This window comes from Aethalodelphis obliquidens, unplaced genomic scaffold, assembly GCF_003676395.1.
Source record: "Aethalodelphis obliquidens isolate GAN/ISIS:26980383/991018 unplaced genomic scaffold, ASM367639v1 scaffold72, whole genome shotgun sequence".
NCBI classification, from domain to species: Eukaryota; Metazoa; Chordata; class Mammalia; order Artiodactyla; family Delphinidae; genus Aethalodelphis; species Aethalodelphis obliquidens.
In genome coordinates this window covers 8,603,925-8,623,019 of record NW_020838016.1, presented here as the reverse complement: position 1 = coordinate 8,623,019, position 19,095 = coordinate 8,603,925, and the positions used below count along the sequence as shown (strand labels likewise).

Sequence of the window (19,095 nt, the reverse complement as noted above, 5' to 3'; positions counted from 1 at the left end):
TGAAATGTCTCAGAAGTTGATATTGAGGAGGATACTTTAATGCCATGCATACCCAATGTCTTGGGAGGCAAAACCTCTATCTACACTTTTAATGTTGGCTCTTATGCAAAATATCCACCTTTACCAACAGATGTTGCGAACTGACTTTTAAAACATCTTCTGATTCACCTTTATTTTTAAATCTTCAAGCTGTGTGTAGCAGTTCTGATTCAGATAGATTGTGAGTGGGAACAACAACAACAAAACCTGCTTAGGCTTTAAATACTCGAGAGATAACACACAATTTTCAGCAATAAAAGCAGCTCTGGGGGGTTTCCCTGGTGGCGCAGTGGTTGGGAGTCCGCCTGCCGATGCAGGGGACACGAGTTCGTGCCCCGGTCCGGGAAGATCCCACATGCTGCGGAGCGGCTAGGCCTGTGAGCCATGGCCACTGAGCCTGCGTGTCCGGAGCCTGTGCTCCGCAACGGGAGAGGCCACAACAGTGAGAGGCCCGCGTACCACAAAAAAAAAAAAAAAAAAAGCAGCTCTGGGGATAAGTTTTCACCCAGTCCAAGGCCACCAGCTGTGACACATCCTCTTGGCCACCGAGCCCTGATGCTGCTGTCAGAGAAGGAAGCTGCAGCCCCTCTGTGGCCCAGTGCAGGACTGCTGTCCCTTCCCATCACCCCTGAGGGCCCAGCTTGGCCTGTGGCTGGCCACACTAGGCTGGGGCCTGGCACTCCCTTACCCACATGTACTGTAGAGCAGCGGTCCCCAACCTTTTTAGCACCAGAGACTGGTTTCGTGGAAGACAGTTTTTCCACGGACAGGGTGGGGGGATGGGGGATGGTGCAGGCGGTCATGTGAGCGATGGGGAGCCATGGGGAGCGGCAGGGGAAGCTTCACTCGCCTTCCCGCAGCTCACCTCCTGCTGTGCGGCCAGTTCCTAACAGGCTGTGGTCCGTGGCCTGGGGGTTGGGGACCCCTGCTGTAGAGCTTTCTAATTTAAAATGCTTTTGTTTATTAAAAAAAAGATAAATTAAAAAAACATATGAACTCACTTGAAAGGAAACAGAGTGACTTACAGGTACAAACCATGAGTTGTGTGTACGAGTAATCTTCAAAAATTTATTAATAGAAACGGATGTAGTCAAATGCAACACTGGACAAAAACCAAACAGAAAAGGCTGGAATACCAGCGACATCGGGGAATCTCACTTTATATTTCTTTGCACAGAACTAGCACCATTTTAGTCAGAAATCACAGACTTAATTATAATTGCTTCTAATATATAAAATACCTTATAAAGATTATTTATCTAGTAACAAACTTCTTCCAAAAACTTATTTAAAACTCAATTCAATGTACCATTTGAAACACGAAAATGGTTTAAAAATCGATCCAATTCTACTGCTCGTCGAAGGCAATGAGCCATAATTAGTTTTACTGGAAGAAAGTGCCTGAATTCAGCTTCTGGCTCCCTTCTAACCCCCAGGCAGATACAGTAAACTGAATATTTCAGAGGAATCAGAGCACATCTAAAACTCGTCTTAGAAAATATTTCCCTAGACTATAAAAATACTAAATGGAATACAAAAATTTCAGCATGTACAGCAAATAGACTACAGCAGACAAATATTTAAGACATACTCAGAACTATCTTATACCATAATCATCATGAACATCAAGGAATATTCTAATAATTTTTCTATGATTCATTTTGACTCAATGTTTATTTCCCCTCAAGTTGTGTTATAATGTCGGATACAGACCAGATTCTGTGTTTCTAGCAGAAGTTACTGGAGGCACCACTGAATAATTCTGGGTATGCAACTGGTTCTCTCGCAAAGTGCTGCAAGTGCAATTGTAGTAGAGCCTAGCTTTTAGAACAGGGATCAGCAAACTACAGCCCTCGGGCCACACCTGGCCCAGTGCCTGTTCTGTGCGGCCTAGGAACACAGCCATGCTTATTCATTCACATGCTGTCTGTCGCTGCCTTCAAGTTACAAGAGCAGAATCGAGTAGCTGTGACAGATGCTGTATGTGGCCTTTGACTCCACAAGGTCTACAATATTTACTATTTGGCCCTTTACAGAAAAAGTTTGCCTACTCCTATTTTAGATAAATCACTTCAGGAAATTGTTCACTGAACAAGGACAAGGTAAGACTGTCCCAGATGAAGAAGCTTCTGGCTGAGGTTTGCTGGTTCCATCATACAGTACCAAGGCAGATCAGAAGAACACATATGTGGACTGGCAGCTTTGGGTACTGCCGCATTGTTCTGGCATCCTAAGCAAAGTCTGGCTATGATAAAGTACCTTCCTTTCTCTGTGAACTGGCCATTGTGTACCAAGTAACTCAAGTACCCAATTACAGCAACATAGTCACTGTTCAACCCTAAATCTATGTGGCCCCCAAGCATGATTTCCGGCCTTTAAAAATCACCTTGTACCCTTAGCAACCAAAAGAACTAGAAGTGGACCTTTCCCATCCCTCTGTATTGGCATAGATTCTGTTAGCGCCGCACCACGTACCTTTTAGGATCCTTCCCTGTGACACGCGTCAAAATAATTAGTGCTACCACTACCCAGGGCCATGAACATGTCCCTTTTGACAAAGCGGACGAAGTTTTCGAGGGGGCACATGGGCTTGGGAGACCGCTTGTGGTGATCCTGGCAGAACGAGGTGTGGAACGTGACATCGACACCGTCGTAGAGAATCCGGACGGAGTGCTCGCCGGGCTTCTCTCTGTCTTGCCAGAGCTCAAAGATCAACCTGGCCGCGAACCTCGGGAACCTGGCTTCTGTAAGGCCCAAGGCACTGAGAATCGGGGCCAGAGTGACGTCGTGAGCAGAGGAGAGAGCAAAGAGCTCTTCCTTCCGGCCCTCTGCCGCGCGCCGCATGCGGCCCACGGTCTGGTTCAAGATGGGGTGGGCGCCCAGGAGCGCGTACCCCAGATACAGTTTCTTCTCCCGCCTCTCGCTCTCGTCCTCTATCTGATGCCTCTTGATCACCTTGAAGTGCTCCATGTTAACACAGCCATTCCTGGTGCAGGGGAAGCTGACGTTGTGGCAGAAGAGGCAGAGCATGGCGTCTATGGGGTTGGCGGCCCGGAGCTGCTTGGTGGAGGTGTCCACGATCCTGGCCATCTCCTCGTAGGTCCTCTCCAGCTGCCTGTTTTTCAGACGCAACAGGTACTGCCGACGCTGCTCCTTTTCTAGGTACTGGTTCCTCAGCGGGCAGTAGCAGTTCCCGGAGCAGAACAGAGCGCTGGGCTGGTGCCGGAAATAAATCTTCTTCCAGTCAAAATCTGGGAGAAAGCCATAAAGCAGAGCCAGCCCACTCTGCAGCGTCCGGCTTTTGCCAGTGGTCTCTAAGCGAAGCTGCTCTGTGGACCAGTCACTGGGCAGGAGTCTGTGTTTCTTCAGGTAGACGTCCCTCAGCAGCTGGCCATTCTGCAGATGCTGCACAACCCCTGAAACACAAGAGTGCCACACGCTTGCCTTGCTACCAGCTTAGCAGAAGGAACAGCACGCGGAGTCGAGGCCCGTCCAACTCTGGAATGCTTTAGACGGCGAACGATTACGTCCTCGAGCCTGGCCCCCAGTGCGTGGAAGCCCCGAGAACGGGCTCACGTCAGCGTGCCAAAGGAGCCCCTCAGGGTTATCCACAAAGGGACGAGCAGAGCGGGGCCCGGTCCTCTGGACCCACGCCTTTCTGGGAAGCACAAGGACCCTTTATCTGCCTTGATTCCTCCCTTCTGACTGGTCCCTCCCCTGGAGGAGGGATGTGACTGGCGGGGCTCAGAGGGTAGGAACCATCACACTGGTGGACGTCTAGGAGGTAACTGGCAGGGGCCTAAGGAGAGCTTTCTCCCTCCTGCGCTGGGACAAATCATTCCTCAGTGTGCCCGGGGAGTTCATGGAAATCTGTCAGGCAAGGAGAACAAGTCACTTGCTGGCTGCCTAGTCCCCTCACCCTGGGGACGTCCCCTCCTTCACACCATCCTCCCTACTGTCCCAGCTGAAGGCTCTCTGCTCACCTTCTGGGTACATTCTGCCCAATCCTGCTAGGGCTTTACCTGCTCATCAGCAAGGATACTATCTCTGTATGGATCTGGAATGATCACCCAGATACTCAGAATATTTGGGGGAAAAAAAAAAAGCAAACTGCAGAACAGTATGTTTATTATGCTGCTTTTAAATAAAAATGAGGGGGAAATAAGAACGTGTATTGGCAGCTGTCTGTGTTTTGCACAGAAAATTTTGCGAGGATGCACAATGGTTACCTGGGGATGATAGGGGCACAGACATGGGGCGGGGGAGGTGGAACATGGGTAGGAGCGTGAATTTTAAGTTTACCCTTTAGTTGTCATAGTTTCGAACTACACACAGGAACTATACCACAGTATAGTATCTTGAAAAAAAAAAAGGAAAAAACTGCAAAAGTCTTATCTTCGAGCAGGAGAAGGTGGTCCAAGATGAAAGCAAGCTCACCCTGCAGCCAACAGGATGTTGGGATGGAATTTCAGTGCAAGGTCTGCATTCTCCGAGAGTGTCAATCACAAGCAGGCCCTATGACCAGTAATGCCACTTATTCAGATGCCCGAATGGTTTGAAAAGCCCCACCACAAAGATGAGAGGACTTCAGGCTGAAATGCGTGAGACAGAGGGAACGGTGTTGGCCCAGGAAGGGGAATAGCTCAGGAAAAAAAAAAAAAGAAGGATGTGTAGGTCCTACTTTGAATGAAGAGTATTGACAGCAGAATCCCCTGAGAGATCTGGGCTGGGGCAGGTCTTCGCATTTCCCAATGACCCGCATAAAGGGACCAGCCATGAGTGACAAACATCCAGAATGTGTGTCTGCCCCCGTTCCCCTCTGGGCCTACCCTGTTTCCTGAGGCTATGTACGTTAAGGTTGGCGCGCTTACTGTGTGCCAGCCTTTCTCCTTTAATCCTCACGAAAACCCAGCAAAGAAGGCATATTATCATTATCCCCCTTTTCCTTATTTTACAGGTGAGGAAACTGAGGCCCAAGCCATTCACAGTTAAGACGTGGCCAAGCAGAACTCCAGCCCCTGCCCCGGCCCAACCTTGTGCTCACGTCCCCTCCTCCCTACAAGTTCCTGCAGAAACACTACCATTCGGGGCTTCTCCTTCTCTCCAAACACGGCCTGCATCTTCATGCCTCTGTTCACGCCCTTCCCTTTCTCTTCCCAGTGAAATCCTCATCCTGGCTCCAATACTACCTTCTCTGTCTCCCTCCTCCTCCCCCGCTCCCCAGAGGTCCAATTAATCATTCCCTCCTGTTTGCACAGGCTGCTGGACCGCTAAGGCAACAGCTGCATACATTGAGCCTAGCATATGCTAGCACCGTGCTGGGCGCTTTACACATGCTGTCTACTGCAGCTTGCCACCAGCGCTGTCGGGAAGATGTTATGAGCCCCGTTTCACAGGTCTGTCTACTCCAAAACCCGTGTTTACTCTGTAAGAGCCTGCGACTCGCAGCAACACCCTCAGGGGTCTCCATGCGCTGTACCACTGCAGCTGCAGGTTCCTTTAGGACAGCACCTCAGTCATCCAGCCACCGCCCCTTCCCTACATGCGGCAGCTGCCAAAGCATCTGGGACAGAGTAGGCACTTATAATCAGTCGCATCTTACACAGCTCCTGTGCGGTGCCCAAAGTGTGCCACTTACATGATGATTCTAACAGCGATGTGAAATTTCAAATAGAAGATAAAAGTGACCACTCAAAGAGAACGCGGGAACAGGAGCAAAAAACCGCAAAAATGATTTCTAGGGTAATACTAATTTAGAAAACGATGATGATCACAGGTCAATGGGGAAGAAAGGTTAGAAGGAATAGCTGCTCGATGCAGTTACCCTGACTTCCTAGCCAGCTGACGGACACTGACCCTCAAGGACCCCGTCAGGTTCCCTCAGGAACTTGAACGTGTAAATTCATCTCTACACGTGGCTAGGACTGTCTCTGTTGACAGACACACAGCAAAACCACAGAGGTAGGGACAGACAGCTTCTTTATTGCTGGTACCAGTCTCTGGAGTTCTGGTCATATTCTTGCCCTTAAGAGTCTGTGAGTCACCCTGAATCTTTATAATAAATGTCCTTTTTCCGCTTGAGTTGGTTTCTATTACTTGCAATCAGTGTTCTAGACAAGCACGGTTCTGCCCTCAGGGAGGGTTTGGGTTGTCATGATAATATGCGGAAGTACGTTCCCCGATCCCTCGTGGGTGGGGTCCAAGGGCCAGACAGTCTTCACAAGGAACTGTTTTCTGTTCCACGTAACTTTTGAATGTATAAGACATTCCCTCATGTGAAAACCCTGTTTAAATACTTCAATCTCAAATCTGGTTGTTTGTGTCTGTAAACACAAAACCATTTTGCATAACATTAACGTCCACTGAATTTTCCAGAAATGCAATATAAATTAAGGGACACGTGTCTTTTGTTCTGATCACAACTTGTCAAAAAAATCATGTCCTGACACGTAGTAGCAGAGTCACCAATACACATCCCTTGATCAGTCTGCATTTGTAGCTGTGACACACTTCAATCTACACTGAAGTGCAAGCAATTGATCATTTCATCCTATTTTCTAACAAAGGTGCGCTCAGGCGTTTATACTGAGATATACAGAATTATATAGTAAATTAGTTTCCTGTTGTTTCTACTTCGTATTACAATTAGGGTGCCTGACATAACTGTTTTTTAAAATTATGTATATAGAAAAGTTATACTCGAATTTCACTTCAGGATAGTTCAGGGAGCACCACAAAACACTTGTTAATAAAAGGGGGTGCTGGGTCTGGTAGGAGGAGAACTCCTGTTTTAAACTAATGCAGAGCTTGTGCACGTGAAGTAATTAGCCAAAGCTTTTGACAAAACTCCTTATTCAAGGCTTGTCCTCCAGAGACTTAAGCTCGCCCCACTCTGTCACTCTGTATCCCCAATAATAATGGCTTTCAAAACATGGCGAAACCAACAGGGCCAAGTACAGGACAGAGACCTTCCTTCCATCAAAGCTGAGGTCCTAAGATGCTGGTGGATCAAGAAACAGAACGTGGCCAATCGGTCGCCTTGATTCCTCCAGAAAGGCTGGTGGCCACACAGAAGTCCTTTAAGGTCCCAGACTAAGGAAGTAGGAAGCTGGAACCTCTTAGGGGACCACCAGTTCCTTCTCGTACCGACAAAGGTGACCCCACTGTTAATCACCAACCTACGCTGACAGTGAACTGGCAGCACAACCGTATGAACAGGGCTGCGGAGGGAGAGATGGGTTTCTGTGAGGCACACACAAGCCAGACAAACGCCATGCTTAGTGGGGCTCTGCCACATGCGTGTCTCCCTGAGATCTGCTGCATTGAAACCTTTCAGCTCTTTTGTCTGAAGTAGCTAAGAACATGGGACTGGTTACATGAGTCATGGCCCATTCATAGTGGAATAATATGAAGCTGTCAGAAACGACGTTGTTGATGAACATTTATTGATAGGGAAAGATGATCTCAACATATTGTTAAGTGAAAAAGTAGGTTACAAAACAGTGTTTAGGAAGATACCACCTGTGAGAATGAGTGTGTGTGTGTGTGCACGCCCACGAGTGCATGCAGATATAAACACAGGAAGAAAGATTATTCATTTCTTTGGTGGGATTATGAGTGCTTTAAATTTTCTTCCTTTTGCTTAATTGTCTTTCCTGCTTTCTCTTCCATGAACATATATAGTTTTTGTAATAAGAAAAAAGGTTTTTTTTTTTTTTTTTTTTTTTTTTTGGGTTGCGGGGCCCTTACTGTTTTGGCCTCTCGCGTTGTGGAGCACAGGCTCCGGACATGCAGGCTCAGCGGCCATGGCTCACGGGCCCAGCCGCTCTGCAGCATGTGGGATCTTCCCGGACTGGGGCACGAACCCGTGTCCCCTGCATCAGCAGGCGGACTCTTAACCACTGCGCCACCAGGGAAGCCCAAAAGGTTATTTTTAATATTTAGAAATCACATGTTGAATCAGATACCTTGGTGAGCACACAGTTGCTTGAGGTGCTGGCCCTACTCACCCCTGCACCCACAGCGTCTTTCCCAGGAGGCCCGGATACACGAGTCCGCCCAATACAAGAGCGGGTGGGAGACTGAGTCGGGGAGGGGCAGCCCCACATACCTGTCTGTGTGAGCTCTCCCATCTCACACAGCTGGTGGCTGGGATAAAGAGGCAGGGAGTGCAGGGGGCTTTCGAAAGAGGCTCCAGATCCCTTGGACATGTGACTCACGAAAGCCTCCAGTTTAGGGTGATACGGTTTCCTAAAGAGGCAACACAGAGAGAGTTAGTGGTTAGCGTGCTCCAAAACCGTCCGTGACGATTTCAGCCTCAGCAAGCAGGATCCCAAGTGAGCCAAGACCTTTTTCACTCACGATAATAGTACAGTCCAGTTTCAAGATTACCTGCCCGCTGCCACCTACACATAAAATCCCCACTCCGAAAGGCCAGCCCGAGACCCCGCCCTCCACCCAAGTGCCCATCATCCTCAGCACCGTGGGAGTCAGCATTGACCTCATCCACCCGGTTCCCCAGGCCGCCCCACTCCTGTCCCCCCCTCCAGGAGGCCACCAACCCCCAGACCCGAGGCAGCCAAGCTGAGGCTGCGGGTCCTCCTCAATTTCTCCCTCCCCTGCGCCCTGCACATGTGTCCTCCTGGGCTTCTCTGCCCCTCTCTCCTGTATCCCTGCATCCCTGAGCAGGGTCTGCCTCAGTCAGCCTCTGTCTGGATGGCATGGGCCCCTCCTTGGCCTGCCTGCAGTCACATCTTGCCTCCTCCACAGCCAGTGAGGTCGACGTAGAAGGCAACCCCGACTGTCACTGCTCTTCCACGGTGCCACCTTCCCAAGAAGCCACGCACAGCCGTCAGTCTACTCTGGCCCTGCCTCACGTTGAGGCCCAGGGCTCCCTAATGCCGTGCTCTGGCCACGCACAGCATCTGCCTTCTGTGGGCCCTGCACACCTGTTCTTTCATGCTTCCAAGACTTTCCACATGCTGCCTCTTCCTCCTAGAAAATGCATCCCGACCTTCACTGGGGTAACCCTTAATCCCTAACTTATGTGACCTCTGGAAAATCTCCTGTGAAGAAAATTAACTGATTAAGATAACCCAGATCTCCACAGCTCACTACGCAATTTGCACATATGGTATCTCACTGCATGTGGGGTGGGGACGAATAGTGAAAAAACAAAACAACACACCAGGTTATTCATGAGATCTGACATTACTTACATTTCTGCCATGAAGTACACATGGTAAATCAAGATTTATTGTTCTAGTCACTAAGACACAATTTCCCTGAATAATGAAATGGCCCATGAATATATACACAATTTCCCTGAATAATGAGATGACCCATGAACATATACACATTTTCTCTGAATAATGAGATGACCTATGAGTACACACACCTTTTCTTTAAATAATGAAATGGCCTGTGAACGTTTATACATTTCCAGCTGAACAGAGGTGGACGGATAGAGTAGTTCCTGACTAAACTAAATCAGCACGGAAAGAAGCAAAGATAAATTGTTTAACGGCAGACCCCCGCTGTCTGAGAGCCTAATTAACTCTGGCAGTGTTTTACAATGGCTGCCAAAATGGGTTCATCTTTCAAAAACATAAAGCTAAAAAAAAAATCCATTCCAGAAATATGTTTTAAAATTAGAGGATGCTAATCCTGACATACAATATATAGTCTAATAAATCACCCTGGATTGCTAGAGGGCATTATGGCTTTCCATAAAAACAGAGAATGTGTTATTCTCCCTGAGGCTAAAACACATAAATATTGGCAAACTGTGAAATAAAATGTCCAGACTGATGATGAGGCCACATAAACAAAGGCTATCCATCAACAGGAGTCAAATGTTCTACTCCGGGCCATTATTTCAGGTTGGTGATGTTTGAGGAGCTAAGAAAAGCTTTGCTACCAGTTTTAGAAATGAAATTTCACTACTGAAAGTTTTCAGGGAATCTGACTCCTTAATGGTGCATTAATATCTAACTGTATTCATGGAAACTCGTTTTTGATATGGAAAGATGACGATTCGTGGAAGAAAAACTTCACTTACGGAAGAGAATAACAAAAGACTTTTAATCAGGAAGAGGACCAGGTAACCTGAGTCCCTGGGCCTGTCCTGGATCTGAATGACCAGACCCTGAGGCAGGAGACAGACGGGCCCCAGGCTGAGCAGCTGAAGTCTGTCCCCTGTGGACAGATACTCCAAGATAAAGACAATGGCAGGAGCCAGGAGGAGCTGAGTCCTGCCGAGATCAAAGATAAAGAGACCACATATTTCTCATTCTGGAGGTCAAGGAGACCCCCAAGCTACGCATGTGCAGAAAGGATCCTCAGGGGAGGGGGTGCTAGACCATAATGTGTTCTGTCAACTTCTCAGGGAACCTGGCGCCTGAGTCCATCTTGGCTAAAAGATGCAAGTGCACCCAGGGTAGGGCCCTGAGCCAGACGAGATATGGACTCAAAGCCAGACAAAGCAAGATGATTGGAAACGCAGAACTGCCTCCATATAAGTGATTTAACCCACCCCAAAAGCCCACAGCTCTCTTTCTCTCTCTCTGAGCCCGCCCGTGCTTTCTCCGCGCGTATCTTCTCTCCTGATAAACACTTTACTTGCCTCACTACTTTTTGTCTCTTTGCTGAATTCTTTCTTCAAAGCAGGCCAGGGCAGCACTGTGGCCTGGGTTCGATCCCCGGTCAGGCCACTGAGATTCCCACTTCAAGCTGACACAGTCAAAGCCACCCGAGATTAGTCCCGCCTACTGCATCTACTGCTCCATCCCTGCAGTGGAGAGGGTACCCAGCGCATGGTAAATACCTCAGAAGCACACGGAAATGATTTCAACTGGGAAGTGCCCCAACCTTCGATGCTTCAAGAGAAGTCCAAGCCTTTTTAATCTGTAGCAACGAATATGGCAAGTTCCCACAGTGTTTATTAAAGTATCCAGATTTTGATGGAAATATTAAAAATAAAGGCTGTTGTGAGTGAGACTGTTACTTGTAACAGACTCTCTTTGACCAAATTTTCGTCTCCTCTGAACCCTCTTCCCATCCAAGCCTTGACCTCTGGACTTTCATTTTCTTTCGATTTATATCTGTCTTTGCATTGCCCGTTTTCAGCAAAAATCCTGCTAAGTCTGTTTAGCCAGACTCTCCCACTTTTGATATCTGATCACCCTTGATACGTGATCAAACTCCTCACCCCCGGTGGTATCTGATCACCCTGGTCTGCCTTCAGCAAGAGTCCCGTGGAGTGAGTTTAGCCAGAACCCCCTGACCCCTGATGTCTCCTCATAGTAATTCCCCATCCACTGACCCACACCCTGCTCCTGGGCTATAAAACCCCACTTGTCCATGCTGTATTTGGAACTGAGTCCAGTTCTACCCTTCTGCATTAACTCCTGAATGAGATCTGTTTTTACCACTTTATCTGTTCTCTGGCTCTGTTTTTTCTTTAACAGCTATATACTAAAATCTATCCTCCTCTTCTTGGCAACTTGGTTAGAGCCCATTTCTGAAGTCCTAGTGGTCAGGCAGAGCCACGTGACTAAGTATTCTCCAGTGGAATGGAAGGATGTATGCCAGTCTGTGTTTAGGCTTTCAGATCATGGGCGTGCCCCCTTCACACTCTCTTCCTTCCCTCTGGCCGCTATTCAGGCACTGCAGCAATCCAGGTTCAGTCACGTAGACATGCCTAGGGCACGGTGGGAGCAACAACCTGGAAGGAACCTGGGGCCCTGAAAGACCAGGCAAAGCCAAGTTATACAACCTGGAACACTCATCTCAGACCTTCACGCAAGAGATAAACTTCTATTATCTAAGGCAATGCATTCTTGGTTCTCTTTTTTATTTTTTGGGCGCACCACGCAGCTTATGGTTCACAGACCAGGGATTGAATCCAGGCCCACAGCAGTGAAAATGCCGAGTCCTAACCACTGGACCACCAGGGAATTCCTCCTTGGTTGTCTTTATTATAACAGCATGCAGCCTAGCCTTACCCTGACCAACACAGAAATGATTATATCTGTGATGATGAATTTTTCTTCAGGAAAAACCCACGTTACTGTATTCTCATTGGAAATCTATTTTCATATTGAAAATGGAAAGAACCAGCAGTGCTACCATCTTAAGCCTTCAAACCATTCACTTCAGAGGTCTTGTTTACATTTTTATATGCATTTTTCACACCTATTTATGCCACAAAGCATACGTGGAACCCCAAGGCTCATCTACACACCTGTAAGAAAACTTATTGTGCTTTAGCCATAACCTGAGCAACTACTGAGTTCTGTACAGATCATTAAGACGAGCAGAGAAGAGGTATAAGACCAGTGACACTGTTACCAGGAAACACAATTCAAAAAAGCTTATATGGCTAGAAACCATAACAAGTTCATAGCATGGATTTTTACAAGTTATGCTAATTAAAGGATTTACTATTTTATATTATTAATAAAATGAAATTCTAAAAAGATAAACTTAGTATACCTTTCCCAGTCTTTAGCTTTCTGGACCTTTTCGCTCTGTTTGAGGTGATTACCCACCCCCTCCCCCTTCCTGAAACTCTGCTTCCTCAGCTCTCGTAACATCACTCTCCTGCCTCCTTCCTGTTGCAACTTCTCCATCTCCTCCTGGGACCCTCCTTTCTCTCCGTGCTGTAATTGGCTGGTGCTCGTATAGGGCTCTGTTTTTGGCCCTTACCTCACTCCAGAGGCTCTGTATGGGATACCGTTCAAGTCCACAGCTTCGGCTGCCGTCTACATGCTAAACTCTCAAGTCAACCTCTGCCTCCCGGCCAGACAACGTTCCTGAGCCCCACGACTACTCACGGGGAGGCAGCTTCCACTACAAAGACTCTGAGAGTCGTGGAAGGTGTCCTTAGGAAGGGAAACACTGGGGTGTCCGGCTCCTGCTGGTTCAGCTCACTGCACGCCCGCCGCCAGCCCAGACAGTGTCCTTCACCAGACGGGAGTAACGGGCACAATTCAGGACGCTCCGCCTTTGAGGAGGCCATAAAAATTAATAATTCGTGAAGCCGAACTGGCACCTGGGAAGGCAGCAGGCACAGCTGGTGACCCAGATCCCACAGTCCCAGGGGGTTCAGAGGCCCAGAGTGGGTCCCCTTAGCTGGGGGTCCTGCTCACTCTTACACTAAGTGTGCATTTATAATGACAAGTCAACTTCTATTGTTATAAAAGATGGAATTCATTAAATGTCATTAATTAATTAAACATGCATACTCCACCCACTTTCTATAAACGATTCAAAGTAGCTCCTAAAAATACAGAATGTATTTGTATGAAATAGAACTAGACCAAAAGACCAAGGCCGGGGGGAAATGAGGCAGAGGCAGCGGGGGCAGCTGGTCCCCAGGAACTGCACCTCTCAGCTGGGAGCTCCAGAAGTGGCCCCGTCAGGGCTGTGGCAGAACGAGGGACCCCGGGACCCGACCTGGCCCTGTGACCACGGCCACTCAGAGAGGAAAAGAGGCCGGGCCTGGGAGATTCCAGGCTGCTTTGGTAAATGAAACACCATTTCTCAAGCTCTCAGCGGGAACCAGGCTCTCAGCGCTTTACTCCATCACCTTAGTAGGCTTCACGAGGATGTTTTAGGGGAGGTACGGTAAGTCCCCTACATACGATCCTCCAAAGCTTTCAAAGATGCGAACGTACGTTCGCATGTCCGATCATGTAAGTTAGTTCACGTGTCTGGTGTCATCTGTAAAACTTGGGTACCTCGGCTAACTCCGTTGGACTTACGAACAAACTGGACTTACAAACGCGGTCTCAGAATGGAACTTGTTTGTATGCAGGGGACTTACCGTATTACTATCCACATGCTCTCAGACAGAATACTGAGGCTCAGAGAGGTAAAGGGATTTGCCCTACATCAAACCGGTGACAACGGCCTCAGAGGATTTCATGGTCAAGACTCAAATCTCCTATGATAGATACACGATAGGCAGTGATGACCTGTGATTCTCACTGGGCTCCTGAATTCATTCTGCAACCAACCCAGTCCAACAACTTACATGCCAGGCTCGGGCTGGGCACCAGTGATATGGAAGGTATAAGACTCAGTGCCCTGAGGGGCCGGTGGTGCAGGCAGAGCACAGACAACGATGCTGAGAGGACAAGTCATCGAGCACCAGCAGGCCCACTGGAGGCCTGCACGCCGCCCGGCGGCCCTGCCCACTGGGCCCATCCCTGGGAAGAGCCAGGTGGCCCTCGAGGCCTCGCGGTGCTCAGGGACCTCTCCAGCAACAGCAGACTGGCCTGGGGGGGCAGACCCATTCTCACGCCTGGGTACCTGAAGCCCAGCCAGAGAAAGGGGAGTAGAAGCTGCGAGCTGCCGGCTGAAGCGTGGTACCTCCCACAAAGCCCTTGAGGCTGCCCTGGGTCCGGCCAGCTCAGCGGCCTAGTGGCCCGCCTGTCCCTGGGCTGTTCAAAGTCCTGTACAACGGCAGGACTGTGCCAGTTGTTAACACGCTGACACTCTGCTGCGCCCGAAGGAGCAAAGCCACTCCCCCCAGCTGCCCTCCCTGTGTCCTCCCGCCACCCTGGATGCTCCAGCCCAGAAACTAAAGGGTTAATACCCAGCACAGCAAGTGGCCTCCACCCTTGCCTAGTCCTAAGCCAGTTAAGGTCTGGTCGTTACGTATTCTGTTCTGAGATTCTTCCCTACGTCCCCCTTTCTCAGGTTGACTGAGGCAGTGGCGGTGCCTGATACAAGCAGAGAATCCCTGCTGACGCACTGGGAGAGGTCTCCTAGAAGGCGTACCATCTCAGGGGGCCTTGAAGGAGCTTTGGGAGGGGGCCAGCAAGCCAAACGGCAGGTGCAAAGGCCTGAAGGGTGAGGGGCTGGCAGGCAGTGGTTGGCAGGGGCCGAGGGTCCCAGCAGAAAGGCCAGCACAGAGGGCTAGAGACGAGGAAGAAAGCCAGGGACTGCCTGGTGCTCTGACATGGGCGGGACTCCATCCAGGGTGTTTCCCAGCCCATGGGACACAAGGACATGCATCCGTATTTGCTGAACACAGAAAAGAAGACGTAAATCCCCAGGCTGCGAGGCTCGTGGCCTCCAGCAGGAAATGAAAGCCTAGAGTCACATGGTATTTCGTGATGTTTTTACATAAAATGGTTCACTTCATCTTCCCCTTGATATTAGACAGCAAGAAGGCTGAGAAGCAAAGGGTTAACCTGGAATTCCCGGGTCCACGCTGCAGTCCACTGTGAAGGGACAGCCCTGGCTGCACGGAGGCAATCCATGGTTCCCCCAGGCTGGCGCTGCCCGGGGCGGGCTGGCACCCAAGGCATTCCATCAACAGAACGTCATCCCCACAGAGCACTTCCCCCGCCTCCGCTCCTCATTCAGTAAACTCTGCTTGGGAGGTTATGCGTCCCCTGACACATTTGCTGAGGCCTGGCCCATCACTTTATTGCTAACTGTGCCTCTCATTGTAGAGCCATGCCATGTCCACATGCACAATTTCTACTCTCTTTTCAAGTATTTTTCATCGTAAGGGCTCTCAACCAAGGGCAGGCTGTCTCTACTCCTGTGAAGAATGAAAAGGTTGAAATAAATGTCTTCCGGTTGTGGCTTTGCAACTGGTAATGTGCATCTCCTTATCAACCCACTTATTCCTCACCCCATCCCTGTGCGGTCAGCAGCGTCATCCCCATTTTAGAGACAGAAGGCTGAGGCTCAGAGAGCCTAAGGGACATACCAGCTCCCCTCAATGGAACGGCCACGCCAGGGTCCGAGGACTCCTAACCCAGTGCTCACTGCACCCCGTCCCAGTTGTTTCTCAAACTGAAGAATAGCAGGGTGGGAGACTGCAGATAGCAGGCTGGCCTGGGCTGAAATCTCAGTTTATCTGCTGTGTGGCCTTAGGCAGGTGTTCTCACCTCTCTGGGCCTCTATCCTCTCAACTGTGAAATGGGATTCCCCTGCAGGAGTGTTCTGACGATCAGACTCCTGGCAAGCAGTACTCACTGGACAAGTGTAGGCCACTCCCCGATTCTGTAATTCTCCGGTCAGCCTTTTAATTTCAACAGAAGCAACAGATTCTTGAAAATGACTTTTAGGAAAACTGCAATTTACCTGTTAGCCACCAGAGTGCAGTCAATTTCTGGGCGCTTCGTTTTGGGAATGACGTACAGTGGGTACCTGTCCCCGTGTCGAATGAACACATGCACTGAGACCAGCTTAAAATGATGCGGAGCGTGACCTGCGAGAGGGAAGCACACTGTCTGGTTATCACCCAGGAGATGTCCATCCCTTTGACCTCGCAGAGGAGGGGAGGGGTGACGGTGGTGGAAGGGTGCTGTGCTGGGTGGGAGGCCTCTGACCAGCCTCACGGGGCAGGGCACAGGAACGTGAGAGGGCTGCTTATGCCCCAGCCCCCTGGAAGTCATGGGGAGGCTCTGGGGTGTGGTGGGGGTCACCTGACCTCCAGTGAAACGTGGGCAAGACTATTCATGTAATGGATAAAGAAGATGTGGCACATATATACAATGGAATACTACTCAGCCATAAAAAGGAACGAAATTGAGCTATTTGTAGTGAGGTGGATGAACCTGGAGTCTGTCATATAGAGTGAAGTAAGTCAGAAAGAGAAAAACAAATACCGTATGCTAACACATATATATGGAATCTAAAAAAAGGTCATGAAGAATGTAGGGGCAGGACAGGAATAAAGATGCAGACATAGAGAATGGACTTGAGGACACGGGGACGGGAAAGGGTAAGCTGGGACGAAGTGAGAGAGTGGCATGGACATATATACACCACCAAATGTAAAATAGATAGCTAGTGGGAAGCAGCCGCATAGCACAGGGAGACCAGCTCGGTGCTTTGTGTCCACCTAGAGGGGTGGGATAGGGAGGGTGGGAGGGAGACACAAGAGGGAGGGGATATGGGGATATATGTATACGTATAGCTGATTCACTTTATTATGCAGCAGAAACTAACACAACAATGTAAAGCAAAAAAAAAGACTATTCATGTAGCCTCACACACATCCACAGACTAGGGGAGGCCCACAGAAGTACTGGAAACAATGACTTCTGCTTTAAATCTCCCTCTCGTGAAACACAGCAGGGCACAAACAGATAAATATTCACCATCATTCTTTGATACACTTTCAACAAAGCAAAACTCAACATAGAAATCATATTTTCCTACACCTTCACTTCAAGACACCAGCAGGGCATGCTGTGGAGGTCCTAAGCCTAGAGAGAGCCCGCCCGGGAAAGGAGTTAGCTGAGGATGACACCCTAGGGCCAGCCAAGGCCACCTTTCCATCCCACTGCTGTCTCACTGATAATCAGGATGATGGCAAACATTTGTGGAGGGCTCATCATGAGCCTCGTGCTGCTCAAAGAGGTCACTTAATCCTCCCAGCAGCCCTGTGAGGAGGGACGGCAAGTTATGCCCATTTTACAGACAAGGAAACTAAGACCTGGAAACTCATTCAAGGACACAGCCTGGTGGCAACTGCAAGCTTTGGGCCCTAGCCGTCTAGCTCCTTAGATGCTGGTTGAAGATGGTACCACGCTGGGCAGCGCAGCCAGGCCTACCTTCCATGCTGCGCTCGGCCACACGTGGAATGTTGCAGTACAAAAGGGCTTCGTAAACGGGGTCCGTCACGGGGGGCTCCGTCACCGGGTCAGGCATGATCCTCTTTCGATTCTTGCCAGTGACTCCATTCTTAGCTGCCGACACTGGGATCAGGTGGACTGCAGAGAAAGCAAAGCAGGTCACGACACACATGGTCCTGGGCGGGGGGCGGCGATAGGGTGCACAGGCCAGCTAGACAGGCCCAGAGGGCAGCTGGATTTTCACCGTAACTATCGACTCCCTCAGAATTAGGCTGGACTTCAATGTAGCAAAAAGTCAGCTTCAACTGTTTCTTGAGCCCCCTCCAAGCCCTGCCTCTTTCTCTCAATGCCATTATCCTTTCCTTATCAGTAATTATCTACGCAACACCAGGTGGGCCCCCCAGAGAGAGGGGGCCTCACCCATGGTGGTAAAGGAAGAACTTACACACTAATTTCATGCAACCCGATTACTTCGTTCTGAACAGCCTCTGCATTCTGGTAAATACTAAGGAGGAAAACCATCACCTATTGAGTGCCTACAAAGTGCTGGACAGGTGTCTGACGTATCTCATTTAATATCATCTGCTTTGCAGTTTGTGGGCCCCTGAGCCCAAGCACAGGCATCCGCTCATTAATCCTCAAGAGACCACTTTACAGAGCAGAGAGCCAGGGGTCCAAGGGGAGGCTGCGGCAGCTGCCCAAGGTGTACACGGTGGATGGAAAGCCATCTCAAGCTCACCCCTCTGCCTCCAGACCAGGTTCTCCCCCACCGTCTGCTGGACCTGCAGTCTGTTCTGTTTGTCCATCTACTGCTCTTTCTGTTGGTGAACCACTCCTTCCCTCGCATGTGGTTCGGGTGAACTGTCAATCACATCGTCCTGCCTCCTTGAGAGAGGTACACTACACACACGGGGAAAGGGGCTCCTTTTCTCCCGGACGCTGATCTCTAAGAATGGAAACCTGGGGCTGCCCCAGCCATCTGTCGCTCATGGGCAGCCTCTGCAGTGGAAGAAAATGAGGCTAAGTAGAGATAAGCCAGACCAACAAATGAAGAGAGTTATCAGAAAGAGGAAGGAAGACCTGAGGACATCCACCCTTCGAGCCCCTGGGTCCAGAGGTGGTCAAAGTGTCCATTCGATGTTCCAGTTCTGTAAGTCGAGAAAGTCGTCTTATTTCAGCTAGTTTGAGTTGGGTTTCTGTTACTTTCAACGAAATGAGTCCTGGTTCATACACTTTATCAATTATTTATAAGCAGGTGTAAGTCCATCTTCTGGGTCAGTGGTCCCCAGTCTTTCTAAGAGTTCCCAATTTGGAACTCCCTACAAAATAACAGTTGGACTTTTAGCATTGCCAACTGAGGAAATACACAGAAATAGGTGTGCCCATGAATCATTTAACTTCTAAAAGGCTTATTAATCATCATATAATATATACGCATACATTTGAACGA

At 49.2% G+C, this 19,095-nt stretch overlaps 1 protein-coding gene across 10 annotated transcripts in view; it reads right to left on the bottom strand.

The window, feature by feature from the left end:
• Nucleotides 1–1,080: 1,080 nt before the first annotated feature.
• The window catches only part of PXYLP1 (2-phosphoxylose phosphatase 1), a 68,105-nt gene continuing 50,090 nt past the window's right edge, over nt 1,081–19,095 (bottom strand). For 8 of the 10 annotated variants that reach the window (XM_027091549.1, XM_027091548.1, XM_027091550.1 and 5 more), the window contains 4 exons: nt 17,625–17,783; nt 16,147–16,273; nt 8,150–8,289; nt 1,081–3,455 (listed from right to left, as the gene is read on the bottom strand). In XM_027091549.1, coding sequence (XP_026947350.1) covers nt 2,518–3,455; nt 8,150–8,289; nt 16,147–16,273; nt 17,625–17,783 — 1,364 coding nt within the window. In that variant the 3' untranslated portion in view covers nt 1,081–2,517. Of the gene's footprint in view, nt 3,456–8,149; nt 8,290–16,146; nt 16,274–17,624; nt 17,784–18,384; nt 18,645–19,095 lie in introns of all 10 variants that reach the window. The other 2 variants (XM_027091557.1, XM_027091558.1) reach the window with 1 other exon arrangement.